This window comes from Heterodontus francisci, chromosome 28, assembly GCF_036365525.1.
Source record: "Heterodontus francisci isolate sHetFra1 chromosome 28, sHetFra1.hap1, whole genome shotgun sequence".
NCBI classification, from domain to species: domain Eukaryota; kingdom Metazoa; phylum Chordata; class Chondrichthyes; order Heterodontiformes; family Heterodontidae; genus Heterodontus; species Heterodontus francisci.
The window spans coordinates 30791578-30815057 of record NC_090398.1 but is presented as its reverse complement, the minus strand read 5'-3'; the positions used below and the strand labels follow the sequence as shown (position 1 = coordinate 30815057).

The following is a 23480-nucleotide window of genomic DNA, read 5'->3' as shown; positions in this document are numbered from 1 at the left end:
AGACATGGAATGTCGGAGCACAGCTAGATTTTTTTTTTAGATTTAGATTTAGAGATACAGCACTGAAACAGGCCCTTCGTCCCACCAAGTCTGTGCCAACCATTAACCACCCATTTATACTAATCCTACACTAATTCCATATTCCTACCACATCCCCACCTGTCCCTATATTCTCCTACCACCTACCTATACTAGTGGCAATTTATAAAGGCCAATTTACCCATCAACCTGCAAGTCTTTTGGCTGTGGGAGGAAACCGGAGCACCCGGAGGAAACCCACGCAGACACAGGGAGAACTTGCAAACTCCACACAGGCAGTACCCAGAATTGAACCCGGGTCGCTGGAGCTGTGAGCGGTGCTAACCACTGCGCCACTGTGCCTTGAGGCTGTTTATTCAATTCAATATTTATTGTAGTTAAGTTTGTTCCCGTTATTATTAAACGTTAGAGAACAAATGAACGTTACATTTATCTTGAGACTATCAGTAATATTCTCATTTTCTGCCCTGCTATAATTAGATCTCCTGGTGAATGACGGAGTGATGAGAAAGGTCCACAGCTGGAAGTAAACAGGGATTGTCGACTGAAGAACAACAGCAGGTGAACCAGCACAGGATTGTGAGAACACCAACCAGAGAGAATAGTTTCTACAGATTGGAAAGTAGCTAATATAACCGCACTATCTAAAAAAGGATGTAGAGAGAAAACAGAATTGTAGATCAGTCAGCCCGACGTCGGTAGTGGGAAAAATTCTAGAGTCCATTATCAAACATTTTATAGCAGAACACTTAGAGAACAGTGGTAGAATCGGATAGAATCAGCATGGATTTACGAAAGGAAAATCATGCTTGACAAATCTACTGGAATTCTTTGTGGATATAACTAGTAGAGTTGATGTGGGGGGCAGTGGGGAGTGGATGTGGTTTATTTGGACTTTCAGAAGGCTTTCGACAAAGTCCCACATAAGAGATTAGCATGTAAAATTAAAGCGCATGGGATTGGGGATAATGTATTGCGATGGATAGAAAATTGGTTGGCAGACAGGAAACAAAGAGTCGGAATAAACAGGTCTTTATCCGAATGGCAGGCAGTGACTAGTGGGGTACCACAGGGATCAGTGATGGGACCCCAGCTATTCACAATATATATTAATGATTTAGATGAGGGAACTAAATGTATTATTCTCCACATTTGCAGATGACACAAAAGTGGGCGGGAGGGTGAGTTGTGAGGAGGATACAGAGAGGCTTCAGGGTGATTTGGACAAGTTGAGTGAGTGGGCTAATGCATGGCAGATGTAGTATAATGTGGATAAATGTGAGGTTATCCACTTTGGTAGCAAAAATAGGAAGGCAGATTATCTGAATGGCTATAAACTGAGAGAGGGGAATATGCAGCGAGACCTATGTATTCTCGTACACCAGTCGCTGAAGGTAAGCATGCAGGTACATCAGGTGGTATAAAAGTCAAATGGTATGTTCGCCTTCATAGCGAGAGAACTCGAGTCCATGTCTTTCTGCAATTATACAGGGTCTTGGTGAGGCCACACCGGAAATATTGTGTGCAGTTTTGGTCTCCTTATCTGAGGAAGGATGTTCTTGCTATAGAGGGAGTGCAGCGAAGGTTTACCAGACTGATTCCTGGGATGGTGGGACTGACGTATCGGGAGAGATTGAGTTGGTTAGGATTATATTTGCTGGAGTTCAGAAGAGTGAGTGGGGATCTCATAGAAACTTATAAAATTCGAACAGGACTTGACAGGGTAGATGCAGGAAGGATGTTCCCGATGGTGGGGGAGTCCAGAACCAGGGTCATAATCTAAGGGTACGGGGTAAACCTTTCAGAACTGAGATGAGGAGAAATTTCTTCACCCAGAGGGTGGTGAGCCTGTGGAATTCACTACCACAAAAAGCAGTTGAGGCCAAAAAATTGTATGTCTTGAAGAAGGAGTTAGATATCGCTATTGGAGTGAAAGGAATCAAAGGATATGGGGGGAAAGCGAGAACAGGTTACTGAGTTGGATGATCAGCCATGATCATAATGAATGGCAGAGCAGGCTTGAAGGGCTGAATGGCCTACTCCTGCTCCTATTTGCTATGTTTCTATATTTCCGATTCAAAGAGCTTTCATAGATCAACTGGGGAGAAAGGTGAAAGAAAGTCCCATTTACTTGGAAAAACACTGGTCCTGCAGACAGTACACAAAGGTTACAGGGTGAGGCAGGAAATGGTGGGAGAATGAGACTGACTGAGTCTGACCAAGGGGAACAATTCTCCAGCATGAGGCTGAGCAATGGATTGTGAGATCAATTTTTGTCTCAAAACACACAGGATTGAGTGAATTTTGTGTGTATTTTAGAGTTAAGATGTTTCCCATCTTATGGTATCTAGAACTAGGCGGCACAGTTTGAAAATAAGGGGTTTCCCATTGAAGACGGAGATGAGCAATTTCTTCTCTCTGAGGGTTGTTCATCTTTAGAATTCTCTACTCCAGAGAGCAGTGGAAGCTGGGTCATTGAATATATTCATGGCTGAGTTAGTCTGATTTTTGATCTACAAGTGAGTCGAGAGTTATGGAGGACCAGCAGGAAAGTGAAGTTAATGTCACAATCAGATCAGCTCTGATCTTACTGATTGGTGAAACAGGCACCAGGGGTCAAATGACCTACTCCTACTCCTGCTCCTGTTTCTTATGTTCTTATGTTCAGGGATTGTTTAATTCAGCAGTTAAATGGTTAATGTGCTCATGTACAGAAACAGCCTTTCCCTCAGCTCACAGACAAGACACTAGTCCCTGGCTCAAACTGTAAACCTCAGGAATTCAATAGGGATTTTAACAAACAATCTCCCAGATGGAAATGTAACAATTTATTTCTCATTATTTGTCTGTTAAATTGCATTTCCCTGGAAGAAGAGATAAAATAAATTATAACTGACGTTGTTCACAGCTGAATTGGCCAAAAGTTGTCAAACTGGCTGAATTCGGTTTCACTAGAAAGGCCTTTCCCTGTTCTGAACCAAATGAGGAATAGTTGAGTTGAAATCCATCCTGAGGGCAGGAAGCATCTTTCACACAGAGGCTGGAACTCGGAATCTCACAGAATAAGGATCAGATCAAATTCCCAACTTGTAATTTGTTAAAATCAAACAAGGAACTTCTGCCTGATTGGTTATTTCAGTATAACTAGGACAGAGCTTTCAACATCCACATGTAAATAAAGAGATATAAACTCCCTGCTTCATCAAGGTGAGGTTCATGTAGCAGCAAAGCCTCATTTGTGTGTTTACTCTTTCATTTCTCTCGTTTCTTCCTCTCTGAAGCCTGTTGCATTGCCCGGCTGCCGGGGGTGCAGTTACTCTGCAGCTGTGGGCTCACACTGTGACTGAAACGGTGCATTTTAAACCAGGGATATCAGGGTTAAACCCTACTGGGCTCCAGCAGTCACAGGCACATTTGAAGAGAGGTTGTGAATCAGAAAGCAGGAAAAAGAACTCTGGGGATTTAACCCATTCTGGTCCAGAGGCACCTCATTCCTACTGTTGGTATTCATAGTTCAGACAGACTGTGTTGGGAACCTTGTCCTTCCAACTTGGTACATTTTCTTTTATCTTTTTGACTTACTGAACTGTTCATTACCCAGTACATTTTAATTTAACTGATCAAATGTGGGATCAGAAGTTCAGACCAAACACAAAGTTCAGCTCAGTAAACTATTAACACATTTGCACTGGCAAATTATCCCTCTCTGCCAAGCACCTGGAAAATCAGCCTATGGTTACTTGAGGCCGGAATGAACACAATCCAGTCACAGAATAGGAGTAACTTCCGAGAGAGAACTTGTTCCCGATTCATTATTACAATGAATTATTGTTTAATGCAGCAATGTCAGTTTGTCAGTTTCAGACAGTTAGGAATGGATGTGAATGAGCTGAGAATGGAGCAGGGACTTGTGTTTTTACTGAAATAAGTTCATGTTAATGAGATCATTTGTCAAACTTACTGAATAAAAACAGACGCCAGAGAGAAACAAACTTCGGGAATGTTTTAGATGCCAAGTGGTTCAGGGCTGAAAACCACTTTTCACACAGATAGGAGGATCCTGATGATTAAGCTTAACATAATTAACTGCTCAAATTACTAACAGGTAGGAGGTCTCATCACTAATCATTATATACAAAAACAGAAATTTCTGGAAATACTCAGCAGGTCAGGCAGCATCTGTGGAGACAAAAACAAAGGAGTCACAGAGCTGAAAAGTTAACTGATTTTCTCTTCAGAAATGCTGCCTGACCTGCTGAGCATTTCCAGCATTTTATGCTTTTATTTCAGATTTCCAGCATCTGCACTATTTTGCTTTTATGCCAATTGTTACAGAACAAGTTTTCATCCTTCTGATTAGCTCCATTCATGGTCTCCTTCCTCCTCCAGCCCAACAAGATACCATATGCCTTTCTAACCACCTTATCTACCTGTGCTGCTGCCTTCAGTCATCTATGGACAAGTACACCAATGTCCCTCTGACCTTTTGTACTTCCCAGGGTCCTACCATCTATTGAATATTCCCTTGCCTATTTAGTCCTCCCAAAATGCATCACCTCACACTTCTCAGGATTAAATTCCATTTTCCACTGCTCCGCCCATCTTACCAGCCCATCAATGTCATCCTGTAATCTAAGGCTTTCCTCCTCACTATTTACGACACCACCAATTTTCATGTCATCTGCGAACTTACTGATCATGTCTCCTATTTTCATATCTAAATCATTAATGAACACGACAAACAGCAAGGGTCCCAGCACCGATCCCTGTGGTACATCACTGGTCACAGGCTTCTAATCGCAAAAACAACCCTTGACCACCACCCTCTGCCTCCTTCCACTAAGACAATTTTGGATCCAATTTGCCCAGCTTGCCCTGGATCCCATGGGCTCTTACCTTCTTGACCAATCTCCCATGTGGGACCTTATCAAAAGCCTATGTGGGATATCTTGTTTTCTACCCTGTTTTTTATTATTGCAGGGTTTTTAGACAAGCATCCTAATGGTGGAGTAATTGCTTTTAATACATCGAATCGACACCACCATCTAAATGTCAACCCAATCCTGTGGCTACAAAGAAAGCCAGAATTGTGTCCATCCCTTTCATTTAAATAAAATAAGTGGATTATCAGCATCACTTGTGCTGCTCATTGGAGGGTCGCAGAATGATAGAAATTATCTTCACCATTGCTGATGCTGAATAATAATAACCAGGACCTCTAAACTTGGAGGAGCATTTTGACTGTGAGCAACTGTAAGTGAAGTTTGTGGACTATGGCAGACACAGTGGACATCTCAAGGGTCGCCCAATGTCCGCAGGGTGCTTTCGAGGTTTTGCAGGAGAATTGCTGCAGGAATAGGAACATCATCGATCCACCAGACCGCAGGAGGATATCCAGGCAAACTGTGAATGGGTAGAGGTGGTGGAAATACAGCCCACTGCTGCAGTGTAGGAAGAAGTTCAGTGTCTTCATATGGATACTAACTCACTTATACCATTACTCTTTCCTTAGCCTTATGTTACCATGTTTCCTTCTTTCACGAGATGTGGGCAGAGTTGGCTGAGCTGAGGGTTCTTGTGAGGGTGCAGAGGAAATTTGCCAGAATGGTCCCAGGGATGAGGGATTTTAGTTACAAGGTTATGTTGGAAAAGCTGGGTTTGTTCTTCCTAGAACTAAGGAGATTGATAGGAGATTTACTAGAAGTGTCCAAGGTTATGATAGGCTTAGATAAGTTAGACAAGGAATATTTGTTCCCATTAACTGATGGTACAAGGACTAGGGAACACAGATTGAAGATTTTGGGCAAGAAATTCAGGGAGAATATGAAGAACTTTTTTCCACAGTGGATGGTAATGACCTGGAACTCGCTGCTCACAAGGGAGGTGGAAGTGGAGACAATCAATGATTTCAAGAGGAAGTTGAATGGCCACTTGTGGGAAATGGACTTTGAGGACTATGGGGATTGAGTGGGGGAGTGACTGGATAGTTCCATGGAGAGCTGGCATGAACTTGATGGGCTGAATGACCGCCTTCTGTGCCATAAATAATTCAGTGATTCACTGGGCAGCTGTCTGTGTCATACCTGATGTGGAGAGTGGACCAGAAAGCTTGTGAAATGCTTGATCCCAGAGCTAACAGCTATTGTACTAATGGGGGAGGAGGGACTGATATCATGTCTAACAAGGCAACGTTCCACCTCTCATTTTCATATTTGTGTAACCTTCCTATTAATATTGTACTTATTACAGAATATCAGAATCTGGGAATGCCTGTCACCACCATGGCTGAAGGTTCAAACAGGGGAGAAGATCCAACACCTTCAACAAGAATGAGAATGGACACAGGTAGGTTCATAAAATACTTCAAATATAATTTCTGTCCTGATAAAGGTATCCAGGTCTTGAGCAGGAAGCTGCAGCTCACATAGGAAGAGGGAAAAGGACAGGGACTGAGTGAGTGATCATCTCGAGAGGCATCACATTGACAGGTGGACGGAGCCCCTGAGCACTGGAACTGTCCAGGAGATACCTGGTATTGGGACTGTAAGGGGGAGAGAGAAATAGGCAGGATTTTCCATCGGGGGAAGGAAATAGAGGTTGGGATTGTTTCCATGTCCTGAACTTTTTAAAACTTTAATTGAAAACAAATGGATCTTGCAGCCAAACCACCACTGTTAGTGGGGGAACCCCTCTACTGGGCAGAGTGTGGCTGCTCCTTCACCCAGGCTGGCAGGGTGGGCCTCTAGACTTTCCTGGAATACTGGCTCTCCCGGTCTGCTACTGGGAGGCTGCCTCCAGGCAGTTAAACTGGCTCCCGCTGCCTGCAATGATCTGAAGGCCGAATGGAAAATCCCAATTTACCTCCTTTAATTGGCTGCAATAGGCTCTTCGTGAACTTGTCGGTTAACCATCACATGTGGTGGGGAAGCCCTGCTGCCCCCTCCCTCCCCCCATCCCGTCTCCACGCAAATGGCCTGAAGCCAGGATGGAACTGAGGAACCAGTGTGCCAGACGGAGGGGCTATTTTTAACACCCACCCATCCACCTCCAATCCCAGCCCTGAAAGGGGGTTAAATCAAGGAGGGTCTTCCTGAGCAACAGTGTGGGACCAGGAGGCCACCCCGAGTGGGGCCGTGTGAGAGGTAGTTGGGGCACAGGAATAGGGGAGTGATTGTGATGGGAGATTCTACAGTCAGGGCAATAGACAGACTCTTCTGCAGCCCTGAGCAGGTCCAGAATGGTCAGTTACCTCCCTGGTGACAGAGGGAAGAACATCCTGTGATGGGTGGGACCTTCTCTGGGAAGCCAGGGAAAGCAGATAATGGTCATGATTGGAACCAATATCAAGAACAGAAGAAACAGGAGGTGGAATAGGAAATTTGATCCTTTAAGCCTGCTCCACCATTCAATAACATCATGGCTGATCTTCGACTTCAACTCCATCTTCCCACACTAACCCATATTCCTTAATTCCTATGGTACCCAAAATGTATCAACTTCCATCTTGAATATTCTCAGTAACAAAGTGTCTACAGCTCTCTGAGGTAGAGAATTTCAAAGATTCATAACCCTTTAAATGAATAAATTTCTCACCTCAGTCCTAAATGGCTGACCCATTATTCTGAGACTGACCCCATGTTCTCGATTTCCCACTCAGGGGAAACATGTTCTCAGCTTCTAACCTGTCAAACCTGTTATGAATTTTATGAATGCAATCACCTCTCTGTCTTCTAAACTCCAGGGAATATAGGCCTACTCAATCTCTTCTCATAGGACAATCCCTTCATCCCAGGAACAAGTCTAATGACCCTGTGTTGCACTCTCTCCAAAGCAAATATGTTCTTCCTTAGATAAGGAGACCAAAACTGCCCACAGTATTCCAGGCATGGCTTTACCAATACCTTGTATAATTAGACTAAGACTCCTTTATTCTTATAGTTTTATGCCTTTGTCACAAAAGCTAACATATCTTTTCACCTCTTTGAGGCGTCTGGTGGCCATGAAAGGCGCTATATAAATGCAAGTTTTAAAAAATGTTCTTTAACATGAAGACAATTTAATTATTCCCCATTATAATTTCACCTGTCTTTGCTTCTAAAGGGTGTATATTTGCTTTCAGTAATATCTTCCTATTTACATCCCTATAGACACAATTATAATCTGTTTTATGTCTCTTGCTAATCTGCACTTACATTCTCTTTCAATGTCAATATCTTAGTCTTCCTTTGCTTAATTCTGCAATGCGCTGGCTTATTACTCTTTTAGGCAATTAATTTGATTTAATAATAACTTAACTCCTCTTGTTAGCATTGGTTGGACCACTTTTTGTGGGATTTTGTGCCTTAAAGGAATATTTGCTTATGACTCTCCAACAAAATTTGAAAGAGTCATAAAACAGCAAGTCGCAGTAAATGGTTGCATTTTGGACTGGAGGATGGTAGACAGCGGTATTCCCCAAGGGTCAGTACTCGGACAACTGCATTTCTTTGATATAAATAAAATGACCTGGATTTTAGAATCGAGCAGAATTTCAAAATTTGCCAATGATAACACACTTGGAAGAGTGACAAACAGTGAGGATGATACAAACTGCCTGTAACAGAACATAGGCGAACAGAACGGGCAGACAAGTGGCTGATGGAATTGAATACTGACAAGTGTGAGGTGATGTATTTTGGCAGAAGGGATAGGGTGAGGCAATATCGACTTAATGGTGCAGTTCTAAAGAGTGTGCTGCAGTAGAGGCACCTGGGGGTGCATGTGCACTGATCTTTAAAGGTGGCACAACAATTGGGGAGAGTGGTTAGCAAAGCATATGGGATCTTGGGCTTCATAAATAGAGGTATTGAGTACAAAAGCAGGGAAGACATACCACATCTTTATAAAGCTCTGGTTAGACCTCCATTAGAGTACAGTGTCCAGTTCTGGTCACCACACTTTCGGAAGGATGTGAGGGTCCTTGTGAGGATGCAGAGGAGATTTAGTTTAGTTTAGAGATACAGCACTGAAACAGGCCCTTCGGCCCACCGAGTCTGTACCGACCATCAACCACCCGTTTATACTAATCCTACACTAATTCCATATTCCTATCACATCCCCACCTGTCCCTATCACCTACCTATACAAGGGGCAATTTATAATGGCCAATTAACCTATCAACTTGCAAGTCTTTGGCATGTGGGAGGAAACCGGAGCACCCGGAGAAAGCCCACGCAGACACAGGGAGAACTTGCAAACTCCACACAGGCAGTACCTAGAATTGAACCTGGGTCGCTGGAGCTGTGAGGCTGCGGTGCTAACCACTGCACCACCAGAATGGTTCCAGTGATGGGGGATTGTAGTTACAAGGAGAAGTTGGAAAATCTGGGTTTGTTTTTCCTGCAGCAAAGGAGATTGAGGGACAATTTGATAGAAGTGTATAAGATTATGACAGGCTTGGATAAGTTAGACAAGGAAAAGGTGTTCCATTAACTGATGGTAGTTAGACTAGGGGACACAGATTGAAACTTTTGGGCAAGAGATGCAGGGGAAGATGCAGAAGATCCTTTGGTACACATTGGGTGATGCTGACCTGGAGCTCACTGCCCACGAGGGTGGTGGAAGCAGAGACAATGATTTCAAAAGGAAATTGGATGGCCAGCTGATGGAAATGAACTTGCAGAGCTATGGGGATCGAGCTGGAGGAGTGGGACTGACTGGATAGTTCCATGGTGAGCCAGCATGGACTTGATGGGCTGCATGGCCTCCTTCTGTGCCTCAAATGACTGTTAGTCAGACACAACCTCCCTTCAGAAATCCATGCTGACCTTTGATTAATATGTGTCTTCCCAAGTTAAGACTTATCCTGTTCCTCAGAATTTTTACCAATAATTTTCCCACCACAGAGGTTAGGCTGACTGGCCTGTAATTCCTCGGTCTATCCCTTTTTAAACAATGGTACAATGTTAGATATGGTTTTCCAGGATCACAATGTTCTCCACAAATTCCCACATGCTGTTGTTAAAGCCCTGCCATGGCCATCTAGTCTGACTTATTTGATTAATTTTAGTTGATTATTTTAGACTAATTAATTAATTGATTTTCTAGTTAAAGTTATTAATTTAAGTGATAAAGTTTCCTCACATTAGAGACAAATGAAAAACATTCACGAGCAACTGGAGGGATCTAAAAAAATAAAAAACAGCATCTCCTTTCCTCTCTGCTCTGAATTACAACTTGCACCAAATTCTTGACTTTAGCTCTCTGTTAACAAATCACTCTTTACTGAACACTGTGTGTGGCAGTAAATACTGTTCACTTAGATAGAGTTTATAACTCACACCCAAGTTACAACTGTTAACTCAGCTTCCTGTTCCAGTTATTAACATCTATTCAGATAATCACTTTCAGCTGATTGACAGTTAACTCTCACTGACAGGCAGTTTCTGTTAACTTGGTATCTTCACTAACTTGCAGGCTCTTTTACAATTTGTAAAAGTCAAAGTCAATTACTAAATGTAAAACTAAATTTCAGCTTGATAAATACTTACCAGAGAATTTCCTCCTGCACCAAACTCCTGACTTTTCTGTTAATAAAACACTCTTTCACCAGCATTCTTCACTACACACTCACTGTCATACAAATACTGCTTACTGACATCGAGCTAAATTTCTCCCACCAGGGGAAACATCCTCTCAGCTTCGATACTGTCAATCCCCTCATAATCTTGTATGTTTCAATAAGATCACCTCTCATTCTTCCAAACTCCAATGTGTATTGGTCCAAAGTGCCCAACCTTTCTTCACAAGACAAAGCCCTCCTTCATTACAGAATCCAAACAAGTGAACTTTCTCTGAATTACCTACAATGCAAGAATATCCCCTATCAAGAAGGAGACCAAAACTGTACACAGTACTCTAGGTGTGGGGGATGCAGTACATTGCCATTCATTTGCTTGGTCAGTGGAAGTCAGGACTGGGTGAGTGGGGTGCGGAGGCGGGGCTGGGTGAGTGGGGTGCGGGCGCGGGGCTTACTGAGTGGGGTGAGGGCGCGGGGCTGGGTGAGTGGGGTGAGGGCGCGGGGCTGGGTGAATGGGGTGAGGGCGATGGGCTGGGTGAGTGGGGTGAGGGCGCGGGGTCAGATTTGGAGGAGTGCAGAGATGTTGACGGCTGGTCGGGGTGGAGATGTTTCTGTTGATATCAGAAGATTTATTCTAATTCTGCAGCCCACATTAAACATTGTGAAGACTGAGGACATGTTCTTTACCCAGTGCTATGAATTCTGTTCCCTCGCCAGTGATTCTGTCCCCGTCCCAGCCAATGTCGCAGATTGAACCAGACTGTTCACAACCTCAGCGTTCTGTTTGAGGCCGGGCTGAGCTTCCGAGATGATATTCTCTGCATTATAATGACCACTTCCTTCCACCTATGTAACATCGCCCATCTTCCCCTGCTTCAGCCCATCTGCGGCTGATCCCTAATCCATACTTTTATCACCTGTACACTCGATTTCCCGAGGCTCTCTGGAGCAGCTTTGCTCCTTTCACCTTTTGTAAATGTAGATCAATCAAACTCCCTGCTCACTGATCACCCTGTCATTATGAACCTACATTGTATCCTGGTCCCCCAGCACCTGCAAATTAAACTTCTCATTTTATCATCATTCTGGTTTCGTCTGTCCCTGTCTCTGTAACTTCCTCCAGCCCTGCAATCACTCCACCATCTGTAACCTCCTCCAGTCCTGAAATACCTCCACCATCTGTAACCTCCTCCGGCCCTGCAATTCCCTCACCATCTGTAACCTCCTCCAGCCCTGCAATTCCCTCACCATCTGTAACCTCCTCCACTCCTGCAATCCTCCCACTATCTGTAACCTCCTCGAGCCCTGCAATCCCCCCACTATCTGTAACCTCCTCCAGCCCTGCAATCCTCCCAACATCTGTAACCTCCTACAGCCTTGCAGTCCCTCCACCATCTGTAACCTCCTCCAGCCCTGCAATCCCCCCACCATCTGTAACCTCCTCCAGCCCTGCAATCCCCCCACTATCTGTAACCTCCTCCAGCCCTGCAATCCTCCCACCATCTGTAACCTCCTCCAGTCCTGCAATCCTCCCACCATCTGTAACCTCCTCCAGCCCTGCAATCCCTCCACCATCTGTAACCTCCTCCAGCCCTGCAATCACTCCACCATCTGTTACCTCCTCCAGTCCTGAAATCCTCCCACCATCTGTAACCTCCTCCAGCCCTGCAATCCCCCACCATCTGTAACCTCCTCCAGCCCCGCAATCCCTCCACCATCTGTAACCTCCTCCATCCCTGCAATCCCCCCACTATCTGTAACCTCCTCCAGCCCTGCAATCCTCCCACCATCTGTAACCTCCTCTAGTCCTGAAAAACCTCCACCATCTGTAACCTCCTCCAGCCCTGCAATCCCTCCAATCTTGCAATCCTCCCACCATCTGTAACCTCCTCCAGCCCTGCAATCCCCCCACCATCTGTAACCTCCTGCAGCCCTGCAATCCTCCCACCATCTGTAACCTCCTGCAGCCCTGCAATCCTCCCACCATCTGTAACCTCCTCCAGCCCTGCAATCCTCCCAACATCTGTAACCTCCTCCAGCCCTGCAATCCCCCCACCATCTGTAACCTCCTCCAGCCCTGCAATCCCTCCACCATCTGTAACCTCCTCCAGCCCTGCAATCCCCCCACCATCTGTAACCTCCTCCAGCCCTGCAATCCTCCCACCATCTGTAACCTCCTCCAGCCCTGCAACCCTCCCACCATCTGTAACCTCCTCCAGCCCTGCAATACTCCCACCATCTGTAACCTCCTCCAGTCCTGCAATCCCCCACCATCTGTAACCTCCTCCAGCCCTGCAATCCTCCCACCATCTGTAACCTCCTCTAGTCCTGAAATACCTCCACCATCTGTAACCTCCTCCAGCCCTGCAATCCTCCCACCATCTGTAACCTCCTCCAGCCCTGCAATCCCCCACCATCTGTAACCTCCTCCAGCCCTGCAATCCTCCCACCATCTGTAACCTCCTCCAGTCCTGCAATCCTCCCACCATCTGTAACCTTCTCCAGCCCTGCAATCCCTCCACCATCTGTAACCTCCTCCAGTCCTGCAATCCCCCACCATCTGTAACCTCCTCCTTCCCTGCAATCCTCCCACCATCTGTAACCTCCTCCAGTCCTGCAATCCTCCCACCATCTGTAACCTTCTCCAGCCCTGCAATCCCTCCACCATCTGTAACCTCAACCAGCCCTGCAATCCCTTCACCATCTGTAACATCCTCCAGCCCTGCAATCCTCCCACCATCTGTAACCTCCTCCAGTCCTGCAATCCTCCCACCATCTGTAACCTTCTCCAGCCCTGCAATCCCTCCACCATCTGTAACCTTCTCCAGCCCTGCAATCCCTCCACCATCTGTAACCTCCTCCAGCCCTGCAATCCCTCCACCATCTGTAACCTTCTCCAGCCCTGCAATCCCTCCACCATCTGTAACCTCCTCCAGTCCTGCAATCCCCCACCATCTGTAACCTCCTCCAGCCCTGCAATCCTCCCACCATCTGTAACCTCCTCCAGTCCTGCAATCCTCCCACCATCTGTAACCTTCTCCAGCCCTGCAATCCTCCCACCATCTGTAACCTCCTCCAGTCCTGCAATCCTCCCACCATCTGTAACCTTCTCCAGTCCTGCAATCCCTCCACCATCTGTAACCTCCTCCAGCCCTGCAATCCCTCCACCATCTGTAACCTTCTCCAGCCCTGCAATCCCTCCACCATCTGTAACCTCCTCCAGCCCTGCAATCCTCCCACCATCTGTAACCTCCTGCAGCCCTGCAATCCTCCCACCATCTGTAACCTCCTGCAGCCCTGCAATCCTCCCACCATCTGTAACCTCCTCCAGCCCTGCAATCCCCCCACTATCTGTAACCTCCTCCAGCCCTGCAATCCTCCCACCATCTGTAACCTCCTCCAGCCCTGCAATCCCCCCACTATCTGTAACCTCCTCCAGCCCTGCAATCCTCCCACCATCTGTAACCTCCTACAGCCTTGCAGTCCCTCCACCATCTGTAACCTCCTCCAGCCCTGCAATCCTCCCACCATCTGTAACCTCCTCCAGCCCTGCAATCCCCCCACCATCTGTAACCTCCTCCAGCCCTGCAATCCTCCCACCATCTGTAACCTCCTCCAGCCCTGCAATCCCCCCACTATCTGTAACCTCCTCCAGCCCTGCAATCCTCCCACCATCTGTAACCTCCTACAGCCTTGCAGTCCCTCCACCATCTGTAACCTCCTCCAGCCCTGCAACCCCCCACCATCTGTAACCTCCTCCAGCCCTGCAATCCCCCCACCATCTGTAACCTCCTCCAGCCCTGCAATCCCCCCACCATCTGTAACCTCCTCCAGCCCTGCAATCCCCCCACCATCTGTAACCTCCTCCAGCCCTGCAATCCTCCCACCATCTGTAACCTCCTCCAGCCCTGCAATCCCTCCACCATCTGTAACCTCCTCCAGCCCTGCAATCCCCCCACCATCTGTAACCTCCTACAGCCTTGCAATCCATCCACCATCTGTAACCTCCTCCAGCCCTGCAATCCCCCCACTATCTGTAACCTCCACCAGCCCTGCAATCCCCCCACCATCTGTAACCTCCTGCAGCCCTGCAATCCTCCCATCTGTAATCTCCTCCAGCCCTGCAACCCTCCCACCATCTGTAACCTCCTCCAGTCCTGCAATCCCCCACCATCTGTAACCTCCTCCAGCCCTGCAATCCCCCCACTATCTGTAACCTCCTCCAGCCCTGCAATCACTCCACCATCTGTACCCTCCTCCAGTCCTGCATTCCTCCCACCATCTGTAACCTCATCTAGTCCTGAAAAACCTCCACCATCTGTAACCTCCTCCAGCCCTGCAATCCTCCCACCATCTGTAACCTCCTCTAGTCCTGCAATCCTCCCACCATCTGTAACCTCCTCTAGTCCTGAAATACCTCCACCATCTGTAACCTCCTCCAGCCCTGCAATCCTCCCACCATCTGTAACCTCCTCTAGTCCTGCAATCCTCCCACCATCTGTAACCTCCTCCAGTCCTGCAATCCCCCACCATCTGTAACCTCCTCCAGTCCTGCAATCCCCCACCATCTGTAACCTCCTCCAGCCCTGCAATCCCCCCTCCATCTGTAACCTCCTCCAGCCCTGCAATCCTCCCACCATCTGTAACCTCCTCCAGTCCTGCAATCCCCCACCATCTGTAACCTCCTCCAGTCCTGCAATCCCCACCATCTGTAACCTCCTCCAGCCCTGCAATCCTCCCACCATCTGTAACCTCCTCCAGTCCTGCAATCCTCCCACCATCTGTAACCTTCTCCAGCCCTGCAATCCCTCCACCATCTGTAACCTCCTCCAGCCCTGCATTCCCCCCATCATCTGTAACCTCCTGCAGCCCTGCAATCCTCCCACCATCTGTAACCTCCTGCAGCCCTGCAATCCTCCCACCATCTGTAACCTCCTCCAGCCCTGCAATCCTCCCACCATCTGTAACCTCCTCCAGTCCTGCAATCCTCCCACCATCTGTAACCTTCTCCAGCCCTGCAATCCCTCCATCATCTGTAACCTCCTCCAATCCTGCAATCCCCCACCATCTGTAACCTCCTCCAGCCCTGCAATCCTCCCACCATCTGTAACCTCCTCCAGTCCTGCAATCCTCCCACCATCTGTAACCTTCTCCAGCCCTGCAATCCCTCCACCATCTGTAACCTCCTCCAGCCCTGCAATCCCCCCACCATCTGTAACCTCCTGCAGCCCTGCAATCCTCCCACCATCTGTAACCTCCTGCAGCCCTGCAATCCTCCCACCGTCTGTAACCTCCTCCAGCCCTGCAATCCCCCCACTATCTGTAACCTCCTCCAGACCTGCAATCCTCCCACCATCTGTAACCTCCTACAGCCTTGCAGTCCCTCCACCATCTATAACCTCCTCCAGCCCTGCAATCCCCCCACCATCTGTAACCTCCTCCAGCCCTGCAATCCTCCCACCATCTGTAACCTCCTCCAGCCCTGCAATCCCCCCACTATCTGTAACCTCCTCCAGCCCTGCAATCCTCCCACCATCTGTAACCTCCTACAGCCTTGCAGTCCCTCCACCATCTGTAACCTCCTCCAGCCCTGCAATCCCCCCACCATCTGTAACCTCCTCCAGCCCTGCAATCCCCCCACCATCTGTAACCTCCTCCAGCCCTGCAATCCCCCCACCATCTGTAACCTCCTCCAGCCCTGCAATCCCCCCACCATCTGTAACCTCCTCCAGCCCTGCAATCCTCCCACCATCTGTAACCTCCTCCAGCCCTGCAATCCCTCCACCATCTGTAACCTCCTCCAGTCCTGCAATCCCCCCACCATCTGTAACCACCTACAGCCTTGCAATCCCTCCACCATCTTTAACCTCCTCCAGCCCTGCAATCCCCCCACGATCTGTAACGTCCACCAGCCCTGCAATCCCCCCACCATCTGTAACCTCCTGCAGCCCTGCAATCCTCCCATCTGTAATCTCCTCCAGCCCTGCAACCCTCCCACCATCTGTAACCTCCTCCAGTCCTGCAATCCCCCACCATCTGTAACCTCCTCCAGCCCTGCAATCCTCCCACCATCTGTAACCTCCTCCAGTCCTGCAATACTCCCACCATCTGTAACCTCGTCCAGTCCTGCAATCACTCCACCATCTGTTACCTCCTCCAGTCCTGAAATACCTCTACCATCTGTAACCTCCTCCAGCCCTGCAATCCCCCCACTATCTGTAACCTCCTCCAGCCCTGCAATCCTCCCACCATCTGTAACCTCCTCCAGTCCTGCAATCCTCCCACCATCTGTAACCTCCTCCAGTCCTGCAATTCTCCCACCATCTGTAACCTCCTCTAGTCCTGAAAAACCTCCACCATCTGTAACCTCCTCCAGCCCTGCAATCCCCCCACCATCTGTAACCTCCTCCAGCCCTGCAATCCTCCCACCATCTGTAACCTTCTCCAGCCCTGCAATCCCCCCACCATCTGTAACCTCCTCCAGCCCTGCAATCCTCCCACCATCTGTAACCTCCTCCAGCCCTGCAATCCCTCCAATCTTGCAATCCTCCCACCATCTGTAACCTCCTCTAGTCCTGAAAAACCTCCACCATCTGTAACCTCCTCCAGCCCTGCAATCCTCCCACCATCTGTAACCTCCTCCAGTCCTGAAATCCACCCACAATCTGTAACCTTCTCCAGCCCTGCAATCCCTCCACCATCTGTAACCTCCTCCAGCCCTGCAATCCCCCCACCATCTGTAACCTCCTCCAGCCCTGCAATCCCTCCAATCTTGCAATCCTCCCACCATCTGTAACCTCCTCCAGTCCTGAAATCCTCCCACAATCTGTAACCTTCTCCAGCCCTGCAATCCCTCCACCATCTGTAACCTCCTCCAGCCCTGCAATCCCCCCACCATCTGTAACCTCCTCCAGCCCTGCAATCCCTCCAATCTTGCAATCCTCCCACCATCTGTAACCTCCTCCAATCCTGAAATCCTCCCACAATCTGTAACCTTCTCCAGCCCTGCAATCCCTCCACCATCTGTAACCTCCTCCAGCCCTGCAATCCCCCCACCATCTGTAACCTCCTCCAGCCCTGCAATCCCCCCACCATCTGTAACCTCCTCCAGTCCTGCAATCCCCCACCATCTGTAACCTCCTCCAGCCTTCAATCCTCCCACCATCTGTAACCTCCTCCAGCCCTGCAATCCCCCCACTATCTGTAACCTCCTCCAGCCCTGCTATCCTCCCACCATCTGTAACCTCCTCCAGCCCTGCAATCCCTCCAATCTTGCAATCCTCCCACCATCTGTAACCTCCTCCAGCCCTGCAATCCTCCCACCATCTGTAACCTCCTGCAGCCCTGCAATCCTCCCACCATCTGTAACCTCCTGCAGCCCTGCAATCCTCCCACCATCTGTAACCTCCTGCAGCCCTGCAATCCTCCCACCATCTGTAACCTCCTCCAGCCCTGCAATCCCCCCACTATCTGTAACCTCCTCCAGCCCTGCAATCCTCCCACCATCTGTAACCTCCTACAGCCTTGCAGTCCCTCCACCATCTGTAACCTCCTCCAGCCCTGCAATCCCCCCACCATCTGTAACCTCCTCCAGTCCTGCAATCCTCCCACCATCTGTAACCTCCTGCAGCCCTGCAATCCTCCCACCATCTGTAACCTCCTCCAGCCCTGCAATCCCCCCACTATCTGTAACCTCCTCCAGCCCTGCAATCCTCCCACCATCTGTAACCTCCTACAGCCTTGCAGTCCCTCCACCATCTGTAACCTCGTACAGCCCTGCAATCCTCCCACCATCTGTAACCTTCTCCAGCCCTGCAATCCTCCCATCTGTAATCTCCTCCAGCCCTGCAACCCTCCAACCATCTGTAACCTCCTCCAACCCTACAATGCCTCCAGTCCTGCCATCCCCCCACCATCTGTAACCTCCTCCAGCCCTGCAATCCCCCCACCATCTGTAACCTCCTCCAGCCCTGCAATCCTCCCACCATCTGTAACCTCCTCCAGTCCTGCAATCCTCCCACCATCTGTAACCTCCTCCAGCCCTGCAATCACTCCACCATCTGTAACCTCCTCCAGCCCTGCAATCCCCCCACCATCTGTAACCTCCTCCAGCCCTGCAATCCTCCCACCATCTGTAACCTCCTCCAGTCCTGCAATCCTCCCACCATCTGTAACCTCCTCCAGCCCTGCAATCACTCTACCATCTGTAACCTCCTCCAGCCCTGCAATCCCCCCACTATCTGTAACCTCCTCCAGCCCTGCAATCCTCCGACCATCTGTAACCTCCTCTAGTCCTGAAAAACCTCCACCATCTGTAACCTCCTCCAGCCCTGCAATCCTCCCAACATCTGTAACCTCCTCCAGCCCTGCAATCCCTCCAATCTTGCAATCCTCCCACCATCTGTAACCTCCTCCAGCCCTGCAATCCCCCCACCATCTGTAACCTCCTGCAGCCCTGCAATCCTCCCACCATCTGTAAACTCCTGCAGCCCTGCAATCCTCCCACCATCTGTAACCTCCTGCAGCCCTGCAATCCTCCCACCATCTGTAACCTCCTCCAGCCCTGCAATCCTCCCACCATCTGTAACCTCCTACAGCCTTGCAGTCCCTCCACTATCTGTAACCTCCTCCAGCCCTGCAATCCCCCCACCATCTGTAACCTCCTCCAGCCCTGCAATCCTCCCACCATCTGTAACCTCCTCCAGCCCTGCAATCCTCCCACCATCTGTAACCTCCTCTAGTCCTGAAAAACCTCCACCATCTGTAACCTCCTCCAGCCCTGCAATCCTCCCACCATCTGTAACCTCCTCCAGCCCTGCAATCCCTCCAATCTTGCAATCCTCCCACCATCTGTAACCTCCTACAGCCTTGCAATCCCCCCACTATCTGTAACCTCCTGCAGCCCTGCAATCCTCCCACCATCTGTAACCTCCTGCAGCCCTGCAATCCTCCCACCATCTGTAACCTCCTCCAGCCCTGCAATCCCCCCCACTATCTGTAACCTCCACCAGCCCTGCAATCCCCCCACCATCTGTAACCTTCTCCAGCCCTGCAATCCTCCCATCTGTAATCTCCTCCAGCCCTGCAACCCTCCCACCATCTGTAACCTCCTCCAACCCTACAATGCCTCCAGTCCTGCCATCCCCCCACCATCTGTAACCTCCTCCAGCCCTGCAATACTCCCACCATCTGTAATCTCCTCCAGCCCTGCAACCCTCCCACCATCTGTAACCTCCTCCAACCCTACAATGCCTCCAGTCCTGCCATCCCCCCACCATCTGTAACCTCCTCCAGCCCTGCAATACTCCCACCATCTGTAACCTCCTCCAGCCCTGCAATCCTCCCACCATCTGTAACCTCCTCCAGTCCTGCAATCCCTCCACCATCTGTAACCTCCTCCAGCCCTGCAATCACTCTACCATCTGTAACCTCCTCCAGTCCTTAAATACCTCCACCATCTGTAATCTCCTCCAGCCCTGCAATCCCTCCAATCTTGCAATCCTCCCACCATCTGTAACCTCCTCTAGTCCTGAAAAACCTCCACCATCTGTAACCTCCTCCAGCCCTGCAATCCTCCCACCATCTGTAACCTCCTCCAGCCCTGCAATCCCCCCACCATCTGTAACCTCCTCCAGTCCGGCAATCCCCTACCATCTGTAACCTCCTCCAGCCCTGCAATCCTCCCACCATCTGTAACCTCCTCCAGCCCTGCAATCCCTCCAATCTTGCAATCCTCCCACCATCTGTAACCTCCTCCAGTCCTGCAATCCTCCCACCATCTGTAACCTCCTCCAGTCCTGAAATCCTCCCACAATCTGTAACCTTCTCCAGCCCTGCAATCCCTCCACCATCTGTAACCTCCTCCATCCCTGCAATCCCCCCACCATCTGTAACCTCCTCCAGTCCTGCAATCCCCCACCATCTGTAACCTCCTCCAGCCCTGCAATCCTCCCACCATCTGTAACCTCCTCCAGTCCAGAAATCCTCCCACAATCTGTAACCTTCTCCAGCCCTGCCATCCCCCACCATCTGTATGCTCCTCCAGTCCTGTAATCCCTCCACCATCTGTAACCTCCTCCAGCCCTGCAATCCCCCCACCATCTGTAACCTCCTCCAGTCCTGCAATTCCCCACCATCTGTAACCTCCTCCAGCCCTGCAATCCTCCGACTATCTGTAACCTCCTCCAGCCCTGCAATCCTCCCACCATCTGTAACCTCCTCCAGCCCTGCAATCCCTCCAATCTTGCAATCCTCCCACCATCTGTAACCTCCTCCATCCCTGCAATCCCCCCACCATCTGTAACCTCCTGCAGCCCTGCAATCCTCCCACCATCTGTAACCTCCTGCAGCCCTGCAATCCTCCCACCATCTGTAACCTCCTGCAGCCCTGCAATCCTCCCACCATCTGTAACCTCCTGCAGCCCTGCAATCCTCCCACCATCTGTAACCTCCTCCAGCCCTGCAATCCCCCCACTATCTGTAACCTCCTCCAGCCCTGCAATCCTCCCACCATCTGTAACCTCCTACAGCCTTGCAGTCCCTCCACCATCTGTAACCTCCTCCAGCCCTGCAATCCCCCCACCATCTGTAACCTCCTCCAGCCCTGCAATCCTCCCACCATCTGTAACCTCCTCCAGTCCTGAAATACCTCCACCATCTGTAACCTCCTACAGCCTTGCAATCCCCCCACTATCTGTAACCTCCACCAGCCCTGCAATCCTCCCATCTGTAATCTCCTCCAGCCCTGCAACCCTCCCACCATCTGTAACCTCCTCCAACCCTACAATGCCTCCAGTCCTGCCATCCCCCCACCATCTGTAACCTCCTCCAGCCCTGCAATCCCCCCACCATCTGTAACCTCCTCCAGCCCTGCAATCCTCCCACCATCTGTAACCTCCTCCAGTCCTGCAATCCCCCACCATCTGTAACCTCCTCCAGCCCTGCAATCCTCCCACCATCTGTAACCTCCTCCAGTCCTGCAATCCTCCCACCATCTGTAACCTCCTCCAGCCCTGCAATCCCCCCACCATCTGTAACCTCCTCCAGCCCTGCAATCCTCCCACCATCTGTAACCTCCACCAGTCCTGCAATCCTCCCACCATCTGTAACCTCCTCCAGCCCTGCAATCACTCCACCATCTGTTACCTCCTCCAGTCCTGAAATCCCCCCACTATCTGTAACCTCCTCCAGCCCTGCAATCCCCCCACCATCTGTAACCTCCTCCAGTCCTGCAATCCTCCCACCATCTGTAACCTTCTCCAGCCCTGCAATCCCTCCACCATCTGTAACCTCCTCCAGCCCTGCAATCCCCCCACCTTCTGTAACCTCCTCCAGTCCTGCAATCCTCCCACCATCTGTAACCTTCTCCAGCCCTGCAATCCCTCCACCATCTGTAACCTCCTCCAGCCCTGCAATCCCCCCACCATCTGTAACCTCCTCCAGTCCTGCAATCCTCCCACCATCTGTAACCTTCTCCAGCCCTGCAATCCCTCCACCATCTGTAACCTCCTCCAGCCCTGCAATCACTCTACCATCTGTAACCTCCTCCAGTCCTGAAATCCCCCCACCATCTGTAACCTCCTCCAGCCCTGCAATCCTCCCACCATCTGTAACCTCCTCTAGTCCTGAAAAACCTCCACCATCTGTAACCTCCTCCAGCCCTGCAATCCCCCCACTATCTGTAACCGCCTCCAGCCCTGCAATCCTCCCACCATCTGTAACCTCCTCTAGTCCTGAAAAACCTCCACCATCTGTAACCTCCTCCAGCCCTGCAATCCTCCCACCATCTGTAACCTCCTCCAGCCCTGCAATACCTCCAATCTTGCAATCCTCCCACCATCTGTAACCTCCTCCAGCCCTGCAATCCCCCCACTATCTGTAACCTCCTCCAGCCCTGCAATCCTCCCACCATCTGTAACCTCCTCTAGTCCTGAAAAACCTCCACCATCTGTAACCTCCTCCAGCCCTGCAATCCTCCCACCATCTGTAACCTCCTCCAGTCCTGCAATCCCCCACCATCTGTAACCTCCTCCAGTCCTGCAATCCTCCCACCATCTGTAACCTCCTCCAGTCCTGAAATCCTCCCACAATCTGTATCCTTCTCCAGCCCTGCAATCCCTCCACCATCTGTAACCTCCTCCAGCCCTGCAATCCCCCCACCATCTGTAACCTCCTCCAGTCCTGCAATCCCCCACCATCTGTAACCTCCTCCAGCCCTGCAATCCTCCCACTATCTGTAACCTCCTCCAGCCCTGCAATCCTCCCACCATCTGTAACCTCCTCCAGTCCTGCAATCCCCCACCATCTGTATGCACCTCCAGTCCTGTAATCCTCCCACCATCTGTAACCTCTTCCAGCCCTGCAATCCTCCCACCATCTGTAACCTCCTCCAGCCCTGCAATCCCTCCACCATCTGTAACCTCCTCCAGCCCTGCAATTCCCCCACCATCTGTAACCTCCTCCAGTCCTGCAATCCCCCACCATCTGTAACCTCCTCCAGCCCTTCACTCCCGCACCATCTGTAACCTCCTCCATCCTGCAATCCCCCCACCATCTGTAACCTCCTCCATCCTGCAATCCCCCCACCATCTGTAACCTCCTCCAGCCCTGCAATCCCCCACCATCTGTAATCTCCTCCAGTCCTGTAATCCTCCCACCATCTGTAACCTCCTCCAGCCCTGCAATCCCCGCACCATCTGTAACCTCCTCCAGCACTGCAATCCCTCCACCATCTGTAACCTCCTCCAGCCCTGCAATCCCCCCACCATCTGTAACCTCCTCCAGTCCTGCAATCCCTCCAACATCTGTAACCTCCTCCAGCCCTGCAATCCCCCACCATCTGCAACCTCCTCCAGCCCTGCAATCCTCCCACCATCTGTAACCT

The 23480-nt window shown here is 50.1% G+C and overlaps 1 protein-coding gene across 1 annotated transcript in view; it reads left to right on the top strand.

The window, feature by feature from the left end:
- Positions 1-617: 617 nt before the first annotated feature.
- The window catches only part of LOC137345312 (NACHT, LRR and PYD domains-containing protein 3-like), a 93491-nt gene continuing 70628 nt past the window's right edge, over positions 618-23480 (top strand). Inside the window, exons 1-2 of the mRNA XM_068008810.1 lie at positions 618-661; positions 6289-6384. Coding sequence (XP_067864911.1) covers positions 6306-6384 — 79 coding nt within the window. The 5' untranslated portion in view covers positions 618-661; positions 6289-6305. The remainder of the gene's footprint in view (positions 662-6288; positions 6385-23480) is intronic.